This window comes from Harpia harpyja, chromosome 6, assembly GCF_026419915.1.
Source record: "Harpia harpyja isolate bHarHar1 chromosome 6, bHarHar1 primary haplotype, whole genome shotgun sequence".
NCBI lineage: Eukaryota > Metazoa > Chordata > Aves > Accipitriformes > Accipitridae > Harpia > Harpia harpyja.
Window position 1 is genome coordinate 15,822,031 of NC_068945.1, and position 21,337 is coordinate 15,843,367.

The 21,337-nt window shown below is 42.4% G+C and overlaps 2 protein-coding genes across 6 annotated transcripts in view; one reads left to right on the forward strand and one right to left on the reverse strand.

The window, feature by feature from the left end:
* Positions 1–6,720, reverse strand: part of BCL2L13 (BCL2 like 13) — a 43,806-nt gene extending 37,086 nt beyond the window's left edge. Inside the window, exon 1 of one of the 5 annotated variants that reach the window (XR_008235697.1) lies at positions 5,292–5,485. The gene's annotated coding sequence lies outside the window, so the exon portion shown is untranslated. Of the gene's footprint in view, positions 1–4,410; positions 4,521–5,291; positions 5,490–6,600 lie in introns of those variants that run through there. The other 4 variants (XR_008235698.1, XM_052790332.1, XM_052790330.1 and 1 more) reach the window with 4 other exon arrangements.
* A 105-nt stretch (positions 6,721–6,825) lies between these two features.
* Positions 6,826–18,906, forward strand: ATP6V1E1 (ATPase H+ transporting V1 subunit E1). The gene is made up of 9 exons (XM_052790333.1): positions 6,826–6,982; positions 10,640–10,705; positions 12,249–12,358; positions 12,843–12,909; positions 14,730–14,819; positions 16,173–16,241; positions 16,636–16,730; positions 17,613–17,700; positions 18,291–18,906. Exons 1-9 carry the CDS (start codon positions 6,950–6,952, stop codon positions 18,351–18,353), a joined length of 681 nt encoding a protein of 226 aa, XP_052646293.1. The 5' UTR covers positions 6,826–6,949; the 3' UTR covers positions 18,354–18,906.
* The last annotated feature ends 2,431 nt before the right edge of the window (positions 18,907–21,337 follow it).

The following is a 21,337-nucleotide window of genomic DNA, read 5'->3' on the forward strand; positions in this document are numbered from 1 at the left end:
ATGCAAAGAGGTTTTGAGGGATTCTGAAGACTTAGTTAACTACAATTTGAGGTAAAAAGACAGGTTCTGAGGAGTCTCTCTTCCCCTAAGCCTCCGATGAGTATTTTCCTGATTCTCTGCTTGCTCAGATTCACTATTATGATGCTTAAAAATTTTAATGCAGAAAAAGTGACCACAGTTACCTCAAATTCATTTTACTGTTCCAACGGCACTGGAAAACACATGGTAAAAAGAGGAAATTCCACATTCATGGTAGAAATTGGAAGAACAGATGGTTGTGTGTCATGGATTTCTCACCCAGACATTAATACTTATAGACTAGAAATCCACACCTAACAGCAACATCTGGCCAAAGAACTTCCCTGTTTTACTCTGTTTTGTTGCTTTTTTCAAACATCCAAATAAGAATAGCAGGAAAAACTAAGGCGGAGAGAAATTAAAAACAGCCATAAAGGACAAGGTTAAAAAGACAAAATCTCAGAAAACAACATGGAAGTGGGGAAAAAGCCATACAACAGATTAAAAGGAAGTTTCAGATTAATTAACGTTTTAGCTCTTTATATTAGGAAGTCTGGATAACTACTTCCAACCTGCTACCAACTTGATGAATCAAATAATAATATTTAGGGCTTTAAGATAAACTCTCAAAATTAAGTTCTCCATCACTTCAAAGAGTCATTCCCAAACAAGTAGTAGCCCATTCCTGGCCATTGGAATCGATGTCTAAATGAAAGGCACGCAAAAAACGTTCATGCTACAGAATAGCTACTTAACAGATACTGAATGAGCTAGACAATTTACTAGTGTGAGACTGCAGTTAGAAGAAAAATTTAAACCAAGTTTAAAGCAGTTAGAATGAGAAAAATGCTATATACAGGGAACAGAACCTGGAACATCTCAAGAGGGTTCCCAATTACACTGGAAATGCCTTGAGACTGAGAGAACCAGGTTCCCAAACCAAAGCACAATCTGCAAATGAAGCCTCAAGATTAAAAAGAAGAATAATAATAAACAGAGCAAGCAAAAGAAAAGTATTGACCTGTCTAGCTATGCAAGATATCTGGGCTAACTTCTAACCCCCTTCCTCCCTGGAAAGGAATTCAGATTAATAGCAGTACAACTGGTTACTAAGGATAAACAGAACTATAACCGTGCTGTGGCACAGTTACTTGTGTGAGTAGGTAGCTTGGCAAAGAAAAATTTATCTGTCAAACTAAAAGCTGCAAAAGGAAAAGAGTTGGTGTAAAATTGGCTAAGCGTTCTTTCTTTAATCTTTAGCAACTCTAGTTTCTGAAACTCATTCAGTATTGAAAACAGAAGAGGACTCTTTCATGAAGACTATACTCTGGAAGCCCTGCCTCTTGCCATGTATTTCAAAATGCCTGAAATCCTTTACCAGAAAAATTCGGTTGAGTCTTTGCTATGGCTTGAACTGGAGTAGTGATTTATATAGGAAGAAACCAATGTCGAAACTTTGAGTCAATGCTCATCCCTTTTCCCTTGGAGTAGTAATCCTACATTTATGTTGCCTCTTCTATCCCAGAGTGCTCTACAGGCAACATATCATGCTTCAGAAACAAAAGAAATTATAGCGGAGGATAAACGCAGCTTTTTCACAATACACAGTTACCCTTCAGTCGCTTCCACAAACTGAGACTTTCATTAAGCAGGGAGATTTGGAAAAAGTAACTGCTCAGAAGACTTTAGAATCCTTTAACAATAGATCTGCTCTTCAGACCAGATCCCCAGATGCCATCATCACATCACACCACCAGGTGTGAAAGATGCCATTCACCAAAAAGCAAAAGCTCCCCAGCACATTTCAGTTCTGGTATGTTCAGTAGAGATCCACAGTCCTGAAACCAACACGTTTCTCGCAACACCTACACAGTGAATGGGAGCCCTTCCAGACAACCTGAACTGATCTGTCCTGAAAGAATCAGTCTGACGGATGGTCCAGAGACATCCAGACACTATGCTGTGGATCAAAGAACAAGTCTGAATATATAACAAAGATTATTCTTCAAAATATAATTCCAGATCAATGCAGAAAATAAAAGAAAAAAACAGTCGATCAAAACAAGCATGAGACTCCATACCAGCACAGTGATCCATGTGCAACAGTGAGGCCTAATTCACAAAAATTTCAGCATGCTTAGCTCAGCACCTCTGGAGGGAGGAGGGGGGGAAAAAAAAAGACAGAGAATCAGACCACAGCTTATTTAAATAGTGGTTAATGTTTCCCTGGGAAAAAAATGAAGAAAAAAATCTTTGGATGAAAAAAAGTACTCACTTTGGTTGATATATTCTGAGAGGTAGTTTTATACTGAAATGAGAAGGGAGACTTAACAACTTGATTGGGAGAAGTATCCTCAGCTTCAAATAAAAGAATGTCAGACTGGAAACGCACTTCAGAATATCACTGGTCTTCCTTTGAGAGAAGCCCACAGCACAGCAACTGAATTACTCATTTTGAATTGTGAATGACTGGTTTTGTTTACAAAAAGAAATAAGAGAAATATTGACTCAGATACTGTAAATGTCTCAGAAAAGAGCATTTTTCAGGAATGAGTGGGATTAAAAAAGGACACGCAGCTTGAGAGATCAGATCAGAGGAAGAAGAGCTTTCCACTACAGAAGCAAAATGGAAGAGAGTCAGGAAACTGTTTAAGAGAATAAGACAAAGGCTTGTATGGGAGATGTAACGGAGCAGAGGAAATAAGGCATTATACAGACTACATAAGGCTCAAAGCAGGGGCAAGAAGGTTATTTCTGGTGTAACAGATTCACTGCAAGAATATTGCCTCTTAAAAAGCTAAATAGATCAAAATTGTTACCAATTACTCCCTACAAAAAATTTCACCTTCCTCAATTCCTGCACCCCTGGGGTAATAAAAGGCTACACCTGTTGAAGCTTACTTAGCTCCTTACTCCTCCGACCCTGCTGTCACTTGTTTCATGTGGGCTGAGCTGCTCAACCGACCTGAGAACAGGAGTTCCAGTCAGACTGACATTTCCTCACGCAATGTCACATCCTAATCCGCAGAAGAGTTATACGTTAGATAACGGGCAACGCAAGTCCACCAATGAATACAGTGAATATAATCCCCTAGCGATGAGGCTTTGCTATGTTTTAGTCCTTACCTGCACAAATCCTACCACGCATCAAGCTGCGTTTACCGTGCATCATTCAAAAGCCAAAATGCAACAGCATTATGACATTGCCTGTAAGAACAGTTCACCAGCTGCCACTAAGATCTACTGCACATTTATTCAACTGTTGCAGGTCTGAGACTTGCCTTTCGCATTTAGAGCTGTAGCCTTACAAAGTATTTTGCTGCATGTTTATAAACAAAACAGTAGGTGATCAATATTGCTACCGATTTCTAATGCACTAAAAACACAGGTCCAGAAACAACAGCACAGTCACATATTGCCTTCTTTTTACAAATAACACCACCACCACCACGACCAAAGTTCCACTTGAAAATGGAGTCAATCTAGGGCTGGATGCGGTTCCCACCTACAGCCCCAGTTACCAAGCCTCAGTTACCAGCTACAAACTTAGCAATCCTAGGCAGCCGCTCTAGCGGAATACTTCCTGCTGCTGGAAAATTATTTCAAAGCACGCATGGACTCAGTCAGCAAGTGTTCACCCAAGCACGGACAGGGAGATTTAGAGGGACAACAAAATGGTAGCACCAGAGTTCAAATCATTTTTAGGGCAGCATGCCACCGATACCTTCACAGGTTTGGGTCACCCTCCTGATATCAATCTCTGCAACAGGTAACCACTCTTAGTTCACTCTAATCTACAGCCTTACATTTATATGGTGCTCTTTATCCAAATGTACCGAATTTCAAGAAGTTGCAGGTCTACAAAACCACACCCAATATCAACAAGATGGAAAATATTCAAGCACTCTGCAACCTTACCAGATGGCTTGTGTAGGGATTTTGGATGAGACTTGCACGTGTGGACTAGTTTAACCTTGCAACAATTTGTCTCTGAAAACACGTAACAGCCGCGACTTTCCAAAGCACCCGATTGCAATCGAGTTGGAAGATAAATTCTTCCGAGCACTCTTCCAACAATATATGACGGTATGACTAAGACATTGCTTTTAATAAACTGAGAAATACTGAGTTCAAACATGTCAATTCCTACTGGAAATGAATCAATATTGCATCCATTACTGATCCTCTGGTGGCACGTAATGGAGAGAAATACTGGAAAATATGATAGTTTTTTATCTGGGCAGTGGTTTTAGTTGACCTTAGAGAGGGAAATGTAATTAAGTGAGCATTCTAGGCAAACGGTTTGATTTTTCTTTTAGGAAGAAACCCCAAAACTGTATGAGTTATCTACTAGAAAGGTTCTCAATCCTTTCCAGCTTTAAACCGTCTTACCACAATATTAAATCACGACGGACCCAGCTTTGCTTAACAAGCTTTCATTCACTTTCTTTTTTAATTTGCCAGGCGCTGTTTGGATTTGGAAGTGAACGAGAGGAGAGGCAGGTAAGGCAGAAGCCCTGCGCTCGCTGTCAGTATCAACAGCGCCAGACGAACCCAGAGCCGGAGCGGACGAGCAGCCTGCAAGAGTGCAGCGTAAGCTACTCAGTTACTACGGCGATGAATGAGATATTTATATCCGGGCAGAAACGGCAAGGAGCAAAAAGCCGGGATGAGTCAGCCGGCCGGGTCCGTGCGGGAGTCACAGCCTACACGCTACAGCGGCAGCTGCGGGCAGGCCGGCAGGCCGGCAGGCCGCAGCCCCTGCAGCGGAGGAGCCGCGGCTCTCCTTGCCACCGCCCTTCAGGAGCTGCCGGGGGCCGGCGGGGGCACAGCCCCTTCTCCCACACCGCGGGGCCGGGCCCGCGGCTCCAGGGCGGCGCCCGCCGGGCAGCGACGCGCTGGGATCGCCGCCGGCCCTCGGCGGGACGCGTCCTTCAGCCGCAGTCATGGCGGGGGCGGGAGGGGGCAACGGCCGCCGATAGGCGTGGCCCCGCCGCGCCCCGCCCCCGCGGGGAAGTTCTCCGGCCACCGGCCCCGCGGAGAGCGGCCGGCTCCCCCCTCCCCTCACAGGCAGCGCGCGGCGGGAGGGGGGAGGGGGGGGAGGAGGAGGAGGCGGCGGCGGCGGCGCGCGCGGTGCCAGCGCCGCCGAGCTGCCCAACGGCCGCGCCGTCCTCGCGCTCGCGCCCGCTCCCCCCACCCCACTCCCGGCCGGCGGGGGCGCGAGGGGAAAATAAATAAATAAATAAGTCGCCCGCCCCCACCCCCCTCCTCACCTGTAAGCGCCGCGGGGGGCGGGGAGGAGGAGGAGGGGGCGGGCGGGCCGGCCGGGCGAGGAGCGGCGCTGCTCCGGGTCGGTCCGCCGGGGGTGGTGGGCGCCCGCGCGCGCGCGCGAGGCGGTGCGAGCTCTGCCCTAATTTGCCGCCGCCGCCGCCGCCATGATGGAGGGGCGGGGAGGAGGGGACGGCGGCGGGGGCGTCACGTCGCGGCAGTTTGTGTCGCGCGTCACGGCCCGCGCCGAGGGGCGGGGCGCGGCGGGACACCTCCCCCCGTCACGTGACTCCCCGAGGGGGCGGGAAGAGGCGCGGCGGCGCGGCCGGCTCTTCCGCCGGGGCAGCGGTCATGGGGCGAGGAGGGGTGGGGGGAAGCCCCTCTCCCGGGGCGGGAGCGGGTTTCCTGCGCCCAAAGGCACACGTACACAAGAAAAACGCAACCGGAGGATTCGCGTTAACCCCTTGGCGCTTTCCTCGCAGATTCTGAGGGAAGGAGCGGGTGGCAGTCGGCTTCCGCGGCCCTGATGCGGTTCAGAGGGCTGTAGGTGTGGGTTGGCTGGGTCAGAGCCCCACACGGAAAGCCGCCCGTAAGGCTGGGGGAGAAGGGGTGTCACAGAGCACCTGGGCTGGAGGAAAGCAAGCAAGTCCGGACGCAGTTCTGACTGCTTTATTTAGATTGCACCCAAAATGACAGTAAAGTGTTCTCAAGCCCCAAAATACAAGTTGATTCCCTGCACTGTAATGTAAATGCAATATGAAAAAAGACAAAAGTTACATAGTTTTGTAAGAAGCTTTTTCACACAGAAAACAAGGCGCCATAAGAATTGACGAAACAGAAGTAGGCCAGGAAGGAGCAGGGATATGACAAAATACCACGTTTGACACCGATTTGTAAGGAACAGTTCTATTTTTTCCAGTAGGTGTACCTGCAGAATGGAAATAGAAGCTTCCCACCAGCTAGAATAAACAAATACCATGAGAGGCTATGAAGATTGCTTTAAGTTTTGCCATAAAGAAAACGATGGAAGCAGTAACAGAACTCCTGAAGAATCAGCACATCATTCGAAAACGGTCTTGAACGTTTCTGCACCACAAAATGACAGAAGGTAATAACAAAGGCGGCTGTGAGTCCCCACCACGTATTTCTACAATGAAACGCTGGTGCCATAGCTGTTAACCACAAAAGTACAGCCAACCTGAGGGGCCCCCCACAAGGCTCCCCCAAGCCACCTCCACCCGGCAGCCGCGGCCTCCCTGCTCCCCTCGGCCGGCTGCGCCCTGCCGCTTTTCTCTTCCGGGCGGTCCCCGCTACCTCACTCCGGCTGGGCTTCGGGGACAGCTGCCGGCCCCGCCACCGGCGACAGGCGCGAAGGAAGCCGGGCGGGGCGGGGCCGGGCGCTCCCCGCTCCGGTCGTGAAGAGGCGCTGAAGACAAGACCCCGTCCCCGACCACAAGATGGCAGTCTGCCACGCGCAAGGACCCGCCCCCGTGACGCCGGCCAGAGCTCAGGTTGCTATTGGCCCGGAGGAGCAAATGGGCGGGGCGGCGTGACACAGCGGCAGCAGCACCAGCTGTGACCCGAACCGGATTTGATTCCACTCGCGGTCCCCAACGGCCCCAGCCGCCTTCCACCGAGCCCCGCTGCCGCCAACGCCGCCGCCATGGCGCTCAGCGATGCCGACGTCCAGAAGCAGGTAGGGCCGCGCGTCCCAGCCCGAACGCCGTCCTGCGGCCCCGGAGCGGGCAGCGCGGCGGCCGCTGCCAGGTCCGCCGCCTCCTCCTCCACGCTGCGCTCGGCCCGGCCGGGTCCGGGACCCGGGAGCTGACGGGACGGACCAAGCGTGAGGAGAGGGGCACCCAGGGCTGGGCCGGGGCGGCGGAGGCAGCCTCCTTGCCGCTTCCTTGCCCTGAAACCGTGCCAGGTGTGGGGCTCGTGTGTGCCTGAGCTGAAGGGCCATTTGTCTGGTAAAAGGCCGGTCGGAGGGGGAGGGATAGTGACAGTTCTGAACCCTCCAACAGCAGAATCGGCTGCATCCAGCTGCGGCTGATCCACGTTTTAGTTGTGGAATAGGGTCTCCTGCTCTGGGGATGGAAAAGTAGCGGTCTCCTGTGAAAGCAAGGGTTGGTGAAGGGGAAAGATCTTCTCTGGGAATCTTAGTGAGAAAGAAGTTTCTGAAGAAAGTGAATTTTTCCCTGGTGGGATCGATTGGCCACCCTTTGGGGAACTTTGCTGAAGCATTTTGATGACACGCTCTGCCAGATTATAATGAAAGGGATTGTAAGTAGCCTTTATGCTATCTACCGTGTTTAGTTGCACTTCAAAGCAGATAAAATACATTGCCCTAGATAAGTACTGTCTTTTTAGATGTTGCTCTCTAAGGACTTTCCATCTCTTTTTTTCTTACAGCTACACTATGTCTAATTAGCTGTAATTTAGCATTTGGGTAGGCCATTCAGCATTCTCGAATGCCTTTTTCACGTTTATATCCTAAGCAGAGTAGTGCAACCTGGGCTTCTCTTGCAATGGAAACTTACAACCCTGAAGTCTGACTGCGGACACTTCCTCCTGAGGCAGGACACTTTGTCCTTATTGACAGTAAACAATGCCCTTGCCTAAAAAAGCTGCTTTGAGCTGGGTTGAAAATGGCGTGCTGTGTTAAAGACTGCACGGATCCAGTCGGCACTGGTCTGTGGAGTTTCCTACAGGTGATGAGCAGATCGGCCAAGTTCCTTTTGTCCTTTGCTTCATAAGTGCTTCGTGTCTCACTTTCTCATTCAGTAAACATAGTCTCTTGGCAAGGAAGCATCACATTGAAAGTAAAATCAGTAGGTTGCCTTTCTCTGAAAGGGGAATTGTAACATTACATTCTATCGCCTTTTATCCACAAAGCTTGTTTGTTTTTTCCTGCCTCTTCCATGAAGATAATAAAAATAAAGCTGACATTGGGTTGGTCTTGCTCAGCTGCCATGGACCTGAACTTCAAAGGTTAGTTCAGGATCCGTTGATAAACTAAACATGTAATGCTAATAGCATTTCACATCTGCAACTTCCCTGTCATTGTTTTACGCTCCTGAGTCTAGGGTGATCCTGTTAACTGAAAAGAGAATGCTGCGGATGGCGCAACAGTTCTGCATGTGTATGAATCTGGAATGAACTTGCCAACTGGTCCTCTGAACTCTTAACTACTTGCCATGGCACTTTCAGTAATCTTCACTTTGAAAATCATCTCTAATTAAGAATTTTTCCTATTGATAGACTTACTTGCTTGCTTTATTCTGTCAAAGGTGTTTGTTTTATGGATTGTTCTGTATAATCTGGCTAGTCACTTCTAGCTGAAGCCAGCCTAACATCTAGAACTTCCCATGGAAAGGATAATCACACTACTACTGATGGGAAAAACCCTCTCTTCCTTTCTATAGGAAATCTACTATGCTAAAGTTATTAACTTCATTTAAAATTAATCTCATTTAAAAACACATATTTTTGTCAGTGTTATTAAAACTACTCCTATTTATAGATGTGAAAGTCTCACTTAGGATCTCTTTTCATTTCTAGGAAAAGCAAAAAGGGATTTCCTACAACAGTTTTTGAAGGAAATAACACTGTTCAGTCTTACCAGACTAGGGGAAATAGATGCCGTATTAGCTTGCTTCCATCTTATTCCTCTTCATTATGCAGAGGACGTTTTTTGAACACCTGGAACTGTTTGAAGTACTTTCCCAAAATTCAGAAACCAAACCAAACTGGAGGAAGTGACTCAGTAATGTAAGGGTTACTACTGCTATACAAAGTTCTTGGTCTCCTTCAACAATAGACTTTTCAGCAAAATAATTTCCTTATTTTATATGCCTCTCTCGTCCTTTCTGAAATGCACGTAGATCTAAAGCTTGGTTTAACCAGTCATCTCATCAGGGGAGCAGGGTTGGAAACTGACGCTATAGATGGACATGCGCTTGAAAGTGTTGCAAACTGGAATTGAAAGAAAAATTGCTGATTTGATTTTGAGGATGTAGATATTATTGTTCACTTCCTCCACTGCACATGCTTAAAATCTTCCACTTGTCTGTTCACTTCTGGTTTTTCACCTATATGGGCATAGTGCTGTTCTGCACATTGGCTCAGTTTTCACGTTGGCACCTTTCTTATCTCTTTAAAATATTTCACTTTAATATGAGATTATATAAATAGAGTCTTTCGTGCAAGTTTATTCAGACCAGATTGTCTGCAAAATGTGTCTTGGAACTAAGCGCAAGCAAAAAGTCAGTAGGTTTTTATAGTCCGCTCAACTGTACGGTCCACTCCATCTGCCCTTGGAAATGGCTATACCTGTTTAAAGTTGCAGTCTGGCTGAGCATGAGTTGCTTACGGTCTGCCCCAAGTGTGAGCCTAAACTTAGGCCTGGTCACAGAAAGGCATGTGATAAATAAGCAGAACTCAGTATAATTGCTTTCCTTGTCTTTAAGCTGTTGGACCTGTGCTTTACAGTGTTTTGAGGTGGTGTAAAAAAGGTTCTTCAAGTACAATATATTGGTGCATACCAGGTTCTAAAGCAGCATGTGATATACTTGATGTGGTCTTGATCAACTAGTGCTGCTATCTCTGTCTTCTTCCCCAGTTCCTCCAAACTAACATGCAACTACTTTATAAAGTCATTTTGAGTTGAACCATATAGCTGCATTTTTTTAATTACCTTGTAAGTCTTTACAGAATTTATTACTTTTTTTCAAGAAAGATTTCTTAGGTGTGTAAAGGAACTTCTGGTTGTACAGATCTGACCAGAGTCATCAGTTGCTCTTTGCTTTGCTTCACTTCTAGTGTGGAAGGCCCATGTTCATTCAAATGCTATCCATACCTGAAGTAGAGCAGGGACTCTATGTTAGTCTTCTATCTTTCATGTAAACGTCATAACAAATGGGCTGTTTTACTGTGTGAGGATTTATTTCTTTTTTTTTTATGAATCCTGGGGCAGGGCTGGGGGAGGGGAGCAGAAATGTTGTTCTCACTAGTGAAGAATGAAAATACTCAGTCTCACATTTATACAAATTTAATTTTGGGTTGGGTTTTTTTTTTGTATAGTTGCATACCTGAAGTATATTCTTCTAATGACAGCCAGTGAAGCAGCATTATATAGAATTATTTGGAAAAAAAAAAATAATTTTCTTGTAATCTGTGTTAAGATGAACTGACTCTTTGACCTGTATGCTCAATTTAATTTCCTTGAAAAACAACGTTATATGAATTAGTAAATGGATATGGAGGGGCCTACTGTACAAAGGAGGACTGTGTGCATCCTTCTCTCATCAAAGTCCTTTCCAACAGAAAATATTTTCTTTTCTCTCTCTTGTTACAGATCAAGCATATGATGGCTTTCATTGAGCAGGAAGCCAATGAAAAGGCTGAAGAAATAGATGCAAAGGTAAAAATGGAAGTTCAATGTCAGTAAGTGCAAAAGGAAAACTGCATCTGACATCCTGTTTTGATAGCTGCAGTCAGAGCAGCCCTAGAACACTTTTGCAAGCTACAGCTTACTTCACGTTTAGTTATTACATAGCAAAAAATTATGCTACCATAAGGTTAATATTTGTTAGCTTTTGACAAATGAAAACAAGTCAGAGCTATTTTTTGGTCAAAGTGTTCTTAGTGGTTCTTAAATATAAATTTATTCATATGCAAGTTCACTCATGTTTTTTTAAGCAATCAGGAGAGCTGAGTGGTAATGTGAATAGACTGGATTAAATGGAACACCTTCCCCTTCCTCCTATACATAACTTGACATCACTGAGGATTAAAGGAGTTCTCTGCATAATTATGAATTCTGCTAAGGTTTGTCATAACCAGCTATTACCACAAGGTTTAATCTTAATTTTTGCTTGACTTCCATAGCGTGTCAGGCAGAAACATTAGTAGTAAATGAAAGCATTAATGCTAGTAATCTTGCACAAGCATTCATACATGTACCAAAATGATAAAAGATGAAAGTTAAACTGGTTGAATTATGTTGGTGAAAATTTGTTTGTAAGCAGGTTCATAACTGTACCTAAACCTGTGTAGCCACCTGCAGACTAAATTCTAGATGTGATTTAGTAGGTATCCTGGGGAACTAAAACATAAATTTATGTTTAAGGTACGAGTTGAATTACTTGCAGAATTCTTCACTTATGTTAAGCCACAAGAGATTGAGTTTAATATTAACCTGGTGATAGAATATAGATGTTTACTAAAGAAGGATTAATGGTGCCTTACAACCCTAACAATCTGCCTTATACCAATACTAAAATATCTTGTTGGTATTGGACTCGGCATATGTATTACTATTAATATTTAATCCCCCTTAAACATTTAGATCTACACAAATATTTAATCAGTACTAAAGCAGGTATTCCTGATGATCTGCAAACAGAAGGCAGAAGTTGAGATTGGATTCTTGGGCATAAATAGGAAAATTTGCCATGTGTTTTCACATGCTGTCTGGCTTGTCTTTATAAAAAAGTAATAGCTATACTGTCACTCTCCTTGTGTAAGATTTACTTAAAGTAATGAAGTTTGTGGACACTGAGGGCTGGGTAGCTTGTTTTAGGTAGAATCTCTTGTAGCTAGAAAAGAGACCAATTTTACAGAAACAAATCAGACATGAAGCTCGGATAAAATGAGTTTTGCTTAACAGTATGCGATATATACATTTGGTAATTTTGTGCCTGAGAAATAAATACTGCAAGGAAACGTGTCAGTCGATAAAATAAGCTGTATCTTAGTTAGCAAGGTTCTAGTTCAGCAGAACACATCCTGAACTCCCTTTGACTTGAGTACTGGTTGAAATGTTTTGTTTATATGGAACTATAAATTGTATCATCCTAGCTTATCTATGAAAGTGCTCTGAAAGCATGGCTGTTTCATTTTGATTCTGTTTTTTTCAGCCCATGGAATCAATTTCCACTTCAGTTATTTGATTTTTACTGTAGGCAGAAGAAGAATTCAACATTGAGAAGGGTCGCCTTGTTCAGACACAGAGGCTGAAAATCATGGAGTATTATGAAAAGAAGGAGAAACAAATTGAACAGCAAAAGAAAATGTAAGTTGCTTAGGTTAGATGGCTGACTTCAGAGCCTGAGCTTTCATTTTATTGCTAATTTTATACAAAACTGTTTTTCCCTGGCAAATAGGCAAATTTTAGCCAATATATTTAGTTCTAATTATGAGTTTCTAGTTTCTCCTGAGGAGAAATTATCGAAGGTGAGCTACAATAGTATAGCTGTTAATAAGTGTGGTGAAAGAATCTTTTGTATTTATGTAGTTAATGTCTAGAACTGTACCCTGGTCTGTTACTCTGGGACAAATGATCATGTCAGGTTTAGCTTTGGTGGGTCTTTACTGAAGGACAGAGTTCTGCATTGTAATCATTTGGGCAAGTTCAGAAACAGATTCAAACAGGTGAACAGGCTTTGTTATTAAAAGTTGTAGTATTGTTATCTTTAAATGTAAAGTATACAGTTAAATGTTCCAGTTCTTCTGTCAAAGTCTGATGGATTGATTCAACTTTATCGTGCAACTTGCAGTCAGATGTCCAACCTGATGAATCAAGCAAGACTGAAGGTCCTCAAGGCAAGGGATGACCTTATTGCAGTAAGTATCTCTATGGTAAAGACAGAGGTTCTATTTCTACCATCTGTTAGGAAATGTTCTTAACCATTCTCTAAATAAAAATATGATTTGTGATTGAGTGACATTTGCTTCAACATACAAAAATGGCTTTCCCAGCTGCTCTGAAAAGTCATTAAGGATTTAATCCAGCTTCGCTAGTCTGCTTTAGCTCATTTTCACAGTTTCTATTACCTGCTCTTTTACGGAAATACTGTTCTCTGCCAGGAACATTGCAGGCAACATTGTATCTATTTTGGACAATAGCTTACTTCTTTAACGAGCAGGAACTCTGTCTTGCACGCTTGGTAGAACTTTGAAGTTCTGTTTGCCTGAGGCAACATTTATGCATTAAAGCTGTCGTGGCTTAAGCAAGTAGGCTTAAAACACCACTGACTGGGCTTTTCTGTCTCCTTTAGTGGCCCCCAGTATATGAAAAGGTTTGCTTCTTGTTCTAGTAGGTAACCAATCTGTGTGTTGACGTATAGGGTGAGTGATCATTTATCAGAGCAGGCTACGTTTAGTCTTAGTGCAGGCTTACTATGTTTGTCTTACACCACGTGTAGTGTATTCTCATTCTGCTCACTATACAGCTTGCAGGTTTCCTTTTATCTTTTACCCCATCTCAGAGGCAGTTTGAGTGTTCCATATTCTGCTAGATGGTGCTGTTGAGCTATTGGAAAAGCTGCGAGACCTGTAGAAGTCAAAAATAAAAGTTGGATAATGTTAAAGTTGAGGTTACTGTGAAAAAGGGGAGTTAGCAGAAGAAAATCACCAGTTTATTGATTCTTTAAACCTAGTTTCAGATTTTAGGTTATATTCACAGAGAGGAGGAAGGTGGGTGGCTAAAGAGCTAACTCTATTGTGATAGTCTCTGCTGGGTAATCTCTTCCTCATTTATCAGCTGACTCAACCTCATGCTTCTGAGTAATGCATAACACTCTTCCTCATTTTAAAACATTTAAAGTCACATGCTGCTAGCTCTTTTTCCCGTTGGCCTCTTTCATGAACAAGAGATGAGCAGTCCCAGAAATGCTATGTTACTCTAGGGTGGACAGTTGTAACTAGGTTTGACCATGACGTTAAATTGTGATAGTCTTATGTCCTAGTACTGATTGTGTTGACGTGCACTGTTTTAAACACTATGAGGCAGGACAGTAAAGAAAGGTTTATACCAAATCATACAATTTCTTTATATGAAGTAATTATGACAGTTCAGTTCTAGGAGCTGTGTTTGAATTGACTCAAATTTCTTAAAAATTCAATCCCATCTGATACCGATTTGCTGAATAAAAATAATCAAAACAAGCTACTTCAAATTAAAAATAAGCTCGCACTTTTAAATTTTGACTTGCATTTACTTACAATTATAAAATACCTAACCTGAATGTTATTTGCTAAAAAGATAGATTAAATTTCTTTGCTTGACCACAAAGCTGAAGAAATGTTATTTGGAGAACTTTATTAGTTTGCATTAGGCAATGATTTACAACATATTTAGTTTCTCTCTCTGAATTAATATTATAACTACTATCCTTTTACTACTGAGGTCTCCCTTTTTCATGAAAAAGGAATTATTGTCAGGTTATAATGGGTTCAGATCAGGGCAGGGAGAAGGGAGCTGTTTGGGAAGGATATTGTGCCATGCACAGAGATGAAGGTCTAGCTTGGATGAACACCAGCTGGAGTGTACATTTACGTGTTGGCAGGGTGTGATAGCTATAATAGGAGTACAGAAAGTTGGTAGGCATGAAACCAAATGCCAAACAGATGGGCTCTGCTGATCTGATTTCTTCTGAATGTAGGATTTGCTGAATGAGGCCAAGCAGAGACTTGCCAAGGTGGTGAAGGATACTGCCAGGTACCAGACACTGCTGGATGGACTAGTTCTACAGGTAAATATTTAAATTGTAACAAATAGGTGATCACAGCCCTATCCTCCTAGGTGTCTGTCTTCAAAAGTAACCCGCTGGAAGTTGCGGTTGTATTGGAGTCTAGATCAAATGTTGCTGGGTGATCTTTGAGTTTTAAACATCACTTCTGCTATATCTTTCAATCTTGGATTCTGAACAGATAAGGTTGCAGCTTATTTTGAGGTGTAAAACCTGGTGTACCAAGCAGCAGTTCCATTATGAGAACAATTGCAGATGGGCACATATACATTGTAACATGCACGTTTAGGATGCAGACTTTAAACTTCTGTAATAATTAGTTGGATCGAATGCACCTTTGGCAAAAGCTGTTTCTCCAAACCTCAAAGTCAATAGTTACCTGCTTTTAAAATCATGTTGGCATTTGACGTATAAGTCCTGGCTTTGACAAATTTACTGTAGTATGGCATGTGTCTGTGACAGAAATACAAAGTGGAAATCAAAGCTTTGCTTACCTAGAATACCATCCTGAAGCTCCAGAAATTAACTGCTGAAAATCCCATCAGCACTGGCCAGGGTCAGTCGTGCGACCACTAGTGCCACCTCCTGGTATGAATCGGTCCCGTTACTATAAACTCACAGAAGCCAGCCACGAACTCTCCTGTCCGCAGTTTGATGGCAGAGTTTTCTTAACAGTGTTTCCTACCAGCTTGTGCTTCCAATTCAGTGTTGTTTCTTTGTCACACTTAGGTCTGGTATTGCTGTACATCAAACAAACCTGTCTCAGTCTTGCAAGCTGGCCACGTCTGTCTTGGCTCATTATATTTGATCCAGTGAGGGATCTGTGCTCATCAGTACTCACAGTTGGACTAGATGATCGTTGTAGGTGTTTTCCAACTGGAAGTGAACCTGTTCTGTTCTATTCTATTCTGTTCACATGTATTGCTACAGGAACTGCAAGGCAGGGGTTATTGGAACAGGCACCTGAAACTATTGCATGTCTTCTTGAAGAGCTGCATAGGAGAATGTCAGCTTGGCTGCATGCTCAGTCTACTTAGACAGCAGTGATCCTTATGTATACATGTACATTGTCTGGGCAGCTCCATCCTATGATACGTATGTTTAGTTGCACTTGAGTTCCAAACTTGAAGCTAACAAAGAAACACATGATCCATAGTTGTAGGCTCTTTCCCAGATATTGGTGCTGTCCTCTCAGAATGTCTGCATGAGGTGAACTCGCAAGCAAAGAACTAAAGAAGCTAATATTGTCAGGTTTAGGTTTTCAAATTGATCAGCTCCTTTCCTTTCTTGGGGCTAAATAATTCTAAGACAATTGACATGTTGACTTTCTGATACTGTAATGGTTATCTTGTGCAGGGATTCTACCAGCTGCTTGAGCCCAAAATAGTTGTTCGGTGCAGGAAACAGGATCTCCCTATGGTTAAGGTAAGACACCTAGAATAGTTTGACAGTATCCTGCTCATGAAGGCTGGGACCTGACTGCAAATACTTGCTGTTCAGATCCCATCTGTGTGACATGAAAACAAACTTTACTTGCTGCACTTCTGCTGCAGATACAATGCAAGAGAGCAAGTATGCTTTTCAAGTTGGGATCATTTGCTTGCTTGGATATTACCTAGGAAATTTTAGACATTGCTACAATATTAAGAATAATAATTGGTTTTGGCTCAAAAGTCACACTGGAATACATTTGCTTAATTAAAAAAAAAGAGAAAGGCCTTAATCCCTTCATTTTATTGCTACAAATGATTAAGTGACCAAACTCAAGTGGCACACTAGCATTTGTCAATGCTAATTGGAGTTTTTTCTTTTATCCTAGACTGCTGTACAGAAAAGCATTCCCATCTACAAAAATGCCACAAAAAGCAATGTGGATGTTCACATTGACCAAGACAACTTCCTGCCAGAGGAAATGTAAGGAAAATAGGAGTCTTTTATACAGAGCACTAACTTAATGCAACTTTTCAAGTCACAGCTCCTACTAGAACAGTGTCAGAAAATTATGTATGGAATATCCTCACAGTGTGTCTGCTGGTGTTCTAGTGGAATTTGGCACTTCTTTGTGTTAATTAAGCACAGACTCTGCAGCTTCCTCCAGACAAGCACTGTCTCAATCAAAAATGTCAATAAAAGTTTTGTGCAACCTACAGCCTGATTTACAGTACTGAAGTAGAGAATAAGTGTATGTAGAAACTGAACCATTGTTTTTTTTAAAGAGAGAGAATACAGATGTAGCCATGCTTTCTATCTCAAGACGAAGCAAATTGAGTCATACGGTGCTGCAGGATAATCACTTGATGGGGGGGAGGTGTGTCTGTTATGTCTGCAAGGCTCTATTTCCATGTAGTATGATAAAGAATGTCACAAAGCTGTTTATTCTGACAGTCAGCCATCTTTATGTATGGGCCAACAAACAGCACTTTTAGCACTCTTCCTCAGTTCTCAAAATCTGAAAGCTGTCTATTAATAATAAAATACAAAGTCTGAAGCTGTTCTGAAGTGACAAATTTCATAGTTCCCCTTGCATTTAGATCACGTAATGAGGACCATTGTATGTAGCTGTGGTATCTGATAATTCCAAAGATGCTTTGCACTGCTGCTTCAGTGGATCACTTTGTGCTGATTCCTATTAAGATGTGATCAAAAACATTTTGTTTTTTTAAAAAATAAAAATCTTATCTATGTATCTGACCTGCCTATAAGCGCTGATTTGGGATAGTATCTCTGCCACATTCTGACTTTGAGATGTCCTGTGGATTTCACAATTTTTTTTTTTTTTTTTTCCCCCCTTTCTAGTGCTGGAGGTGTTGAAATCTATAATAGTGATGGTAAAATTAAGGTTTCCAATACCCTGGAAAGTCGTCTGGACCTTGTAGCCCAGCAGGTGAGTTTCTCTAACAGCCAAGGTGAACAAGGTATAATTAACTAGTTTTGTCTTGTAATTAAATCCTAGTATTTTCAATGTGTCACAATAATGTGTGGGATTGGATTTCAACATGGATGACAAGTAAGAAGTTATTTTTGAATGGAGAGAAGCAAATTGCCTACTGTTTGTGCTTCTCTACAACAAACATGGCTTTCCCCGGAATGATCCCTTTTGAATTAAACATGAACATAAAACCCTAGAAATTATGATAGTGAAAGACTTGTTATGACTACACTGCAGTCAAGATGTTGAAATGCTGAGGCTAACTTGAATTACTCAAGCTAGCTCAAGCACTAGAAACTTTGGCTGAGACCTGTTATACCCTAGTGGAAAAAAACTAGCACTGGCATCTCTTATGCTGCAGTACAGGCAATCCTTTAAGTCTATAGAGTAGCAGGCAATGTGTGATCAGGTAAAGGCTTCAGAAAACTATTGAATTGACGTGTTAATTTTGAAGCCTAGCCTAGCTATCACACAGTGCCTGCAATGAGGATTGTACAGCAATTATATTGCCCATTGCATGTAACTGATGTACTCTTTCTCAACAGATGATGCCAGAAGTCAGGGTGGCTCTCTTTGGTGCTAATGCCAACAGGAAGTTTTTGGACTAAACCTCTATGAGAGAAGGTGGGATCTGTTCCACTGCCATACTGAAGGGGATGCAAAAGCATCTGCTAGTTTAAAATCTTGAAATATAACATTACCGTGTCATCCAGTATCTGTTCTTCAATGGAATAATTTTGCATACCTGCTGTGCTTAGCCTCTCTACTTGTGGTTAGAATGTATTGCTTAAAGGATGTGAAGACATACATATTCATCCAAAAGTGACACTAGAAAATGGAGGCATTTGGGCTCTTGGCTTTCCTTGCACTGTTGAGGCTCTATAAAGACAAGTGGTCCATTTAGGGTCACTCTCTTTGCTTTGGCCACATGTCTTTCAAGTTGTCTAATCTGTGAAGTAAATTACTATGCTGCCGATGGGAAATTCCTTTTCAGTTAAGGTCTTCAGTGTTACAGAGGGCATGCATTCCTTCCCAGGGTTAGTAGTTTAATTCATGTTACTTGGTCAGGCATTTCTCTGTTCTGTATATGTGATTAAAAAAAAAAAAAGCCTGAGCCTGTAAAACTTTATTTATTAAAATAAAAATGCGTGTGTGTATGGAGTTCTTTGTAGCTTCTCTCTGGGGGATTGGCAGCAACCTTTGAAAAGTGGGCTTGTGTGTTTAAGGACTTACTACTTGAGGGCTGTGTGTAATAACTGTTCTCTGAAGCTAGAATTCAAGTGCATGGAGTACCATCAAGCTATTTGCTTGAGTAACGTTGAATTGTAGGCAAGCCATTTGAATAGGACTCTAGGATGAGCTTCATTCTTCCTAAAAAATGGGTCAGTAGTTTTGCTCCCTCAATCCTCTTTCACAAGAGAGAACGAGAGTAACATAACTGCACTACTTAAATATAACAAATACAATCCATTTCCAGTTACAGGTTTGTTGCTTCTGTTCAGGAGATCCAAACCATACCCCTGTAGTAATTAAATTTTAGGACTTGAGGAACAACAACTGACTCTCTTACAACTATTCTCTCTATTGTTAGAGTAACTATTAAGTTAAATAACAGTAGCATAACTATATTCCTTACCTAATCTCTTAAGTTTTACTAACGCTTACTTCTCCTTTCCTTCTGCTGTGATGACTAGTATTGTCTCCACATTTTATGGTGTAGGACAGAAAAATTCTTGAGGCGACTTTCCATACTACAAGCCTCTGCCGGAATACATGACTCTCTACCTAGTGCTCAATTCTGAAGCTTGTTTCATGGAAATAAGAAACTCATGAATTACCACTGGAATATGTTTTGAAATAATCTTCTGTAAGTATTGCAGTGATTCAGGAATGGTAGGAATTTTACATTGTGCTATGAAGAATACTTGCCAAGCTGCAGTAACACTGCTTTATGCAGTGTTTTTAACCTGAGGCCCTTTCTTCTCAAGCTGAGGTGCATGCCCTCATGTTAGAGTAGACTAAATGCTAGATAAGCCTTTTACTGCCTCATTTCTCTAAAATGGAGAATGACTGCTAAGAAAATCCCGAATCCAAACTTATTTAATCTGTTTCTGGAAGAAATGCTTTTGATTTCCTCTTACTTTGTAAGATTCTTCAGCAAGGTTGGGTTTTTTTTGTTTTACTGCTCTTTCCTGTTGCATTTAGGTACCAGTTTTTGTTTTCCACACAGATGGTTACGGTATTTATTCTTTTAGTGCTTTGCTTTTTGATACATGGTTCTGTGACTGGATAAGTGTATCTGGACTAAAGTCCTACTCTTTCTAGATTTTGTATAACTGTTACAGGTTACAGCTTTCATCTTTGCAACTGTCAGTGATCAAGCTTCCTGACTAAGCATTGGGCTCTGGTTTTGTAACACTCCTCTAGTAAAGGAAAAGCCTTCTCATGTGCATGCTTAAGTATATTGTTTCTTGATCCAAATAGTCCTTTTTGGAACAGATTTGTTTGGGTCCTTTCTGATGGTTTTTTTCTAGCTCATCAGTAGGCTATCTGCCAGTGCTTTGAAAATGCAGTTGAACTTACGCAGTTGGGTCATTATTTTCTCTATAACTAGGGCTAGGAACAAACTCTAAATGTTGAAATAGAGTGCAGCATATGGTAATAAAATATTGAGGGGTGAGACAAGAGGAGGTAACTACTCTTTGGGAGGTGACGTGCACTATGAATATTTGCTCCAATGCTCGATGAAAAGACTTCAAATGGATCGTAAGATCATCTCTAAAGAAGTGAACGGCCTAGATTTGGCCATCATCATTTGAAAGTGTAGCTTTTATGTTGTCCTAGTGCTACTGTTGCCCTTGGAAAACTGATACAGGCAATGGGGTAATGCTTGTAGATAGTGTCACAGACAGAATAAGCTAAAGATGGGGTCATAGAAGAGACAGATGGCTCTGTTGTACCTCACTCCACAGGGATGGGCCATATTACAACATTATCTTCAGGTAGGTTATATTCACTAAAAAAAAAGTATTAAAAGTTACTAAGACTTTCTCTGATACCAGTAACATAAACATGCTTGGCTGTGACAAAAAGGGATTCTCTGTACAGGATCTGATGGTCTGCTTCTTTCATGAAGGTAGCAAGACCTGCACAAATCCAGATCTTGTACGCTTTTGAAAAGCAAAATAATAACTAGTGAGTTGTCTGACTGTGGACTTCATAGTGGAAGATATTGGAGTTGCTTTCCTCTGTTAGTTTTGTATCTATCTCCTCTTGTATCTTCCTGTGCAGGAAAGAGGAAGAAATAACCACTGTCATACTTGCATACAAAAGTTAGTGGCCTCAAGAATGTGTTTAGTTAGTCAATCACGTGGGCCGCAGTGATTCAAAGCAGGTCCTTAAAAATGGTCTGAGCTTTACATATATCGCATCTGAAGTCAGAGACTAGTGGGTTTGTACCCCCCTACACCCTCTCCTCCACAAGCCAACTGAAGCACTTACGCTTACTCAGTTTATTAGCAGAATGGCGGCCACTCTTAGTTTGAACCATGTCAGCTGTGACAGGAGCTTCCTCCTGCACCAGCAGTTCACT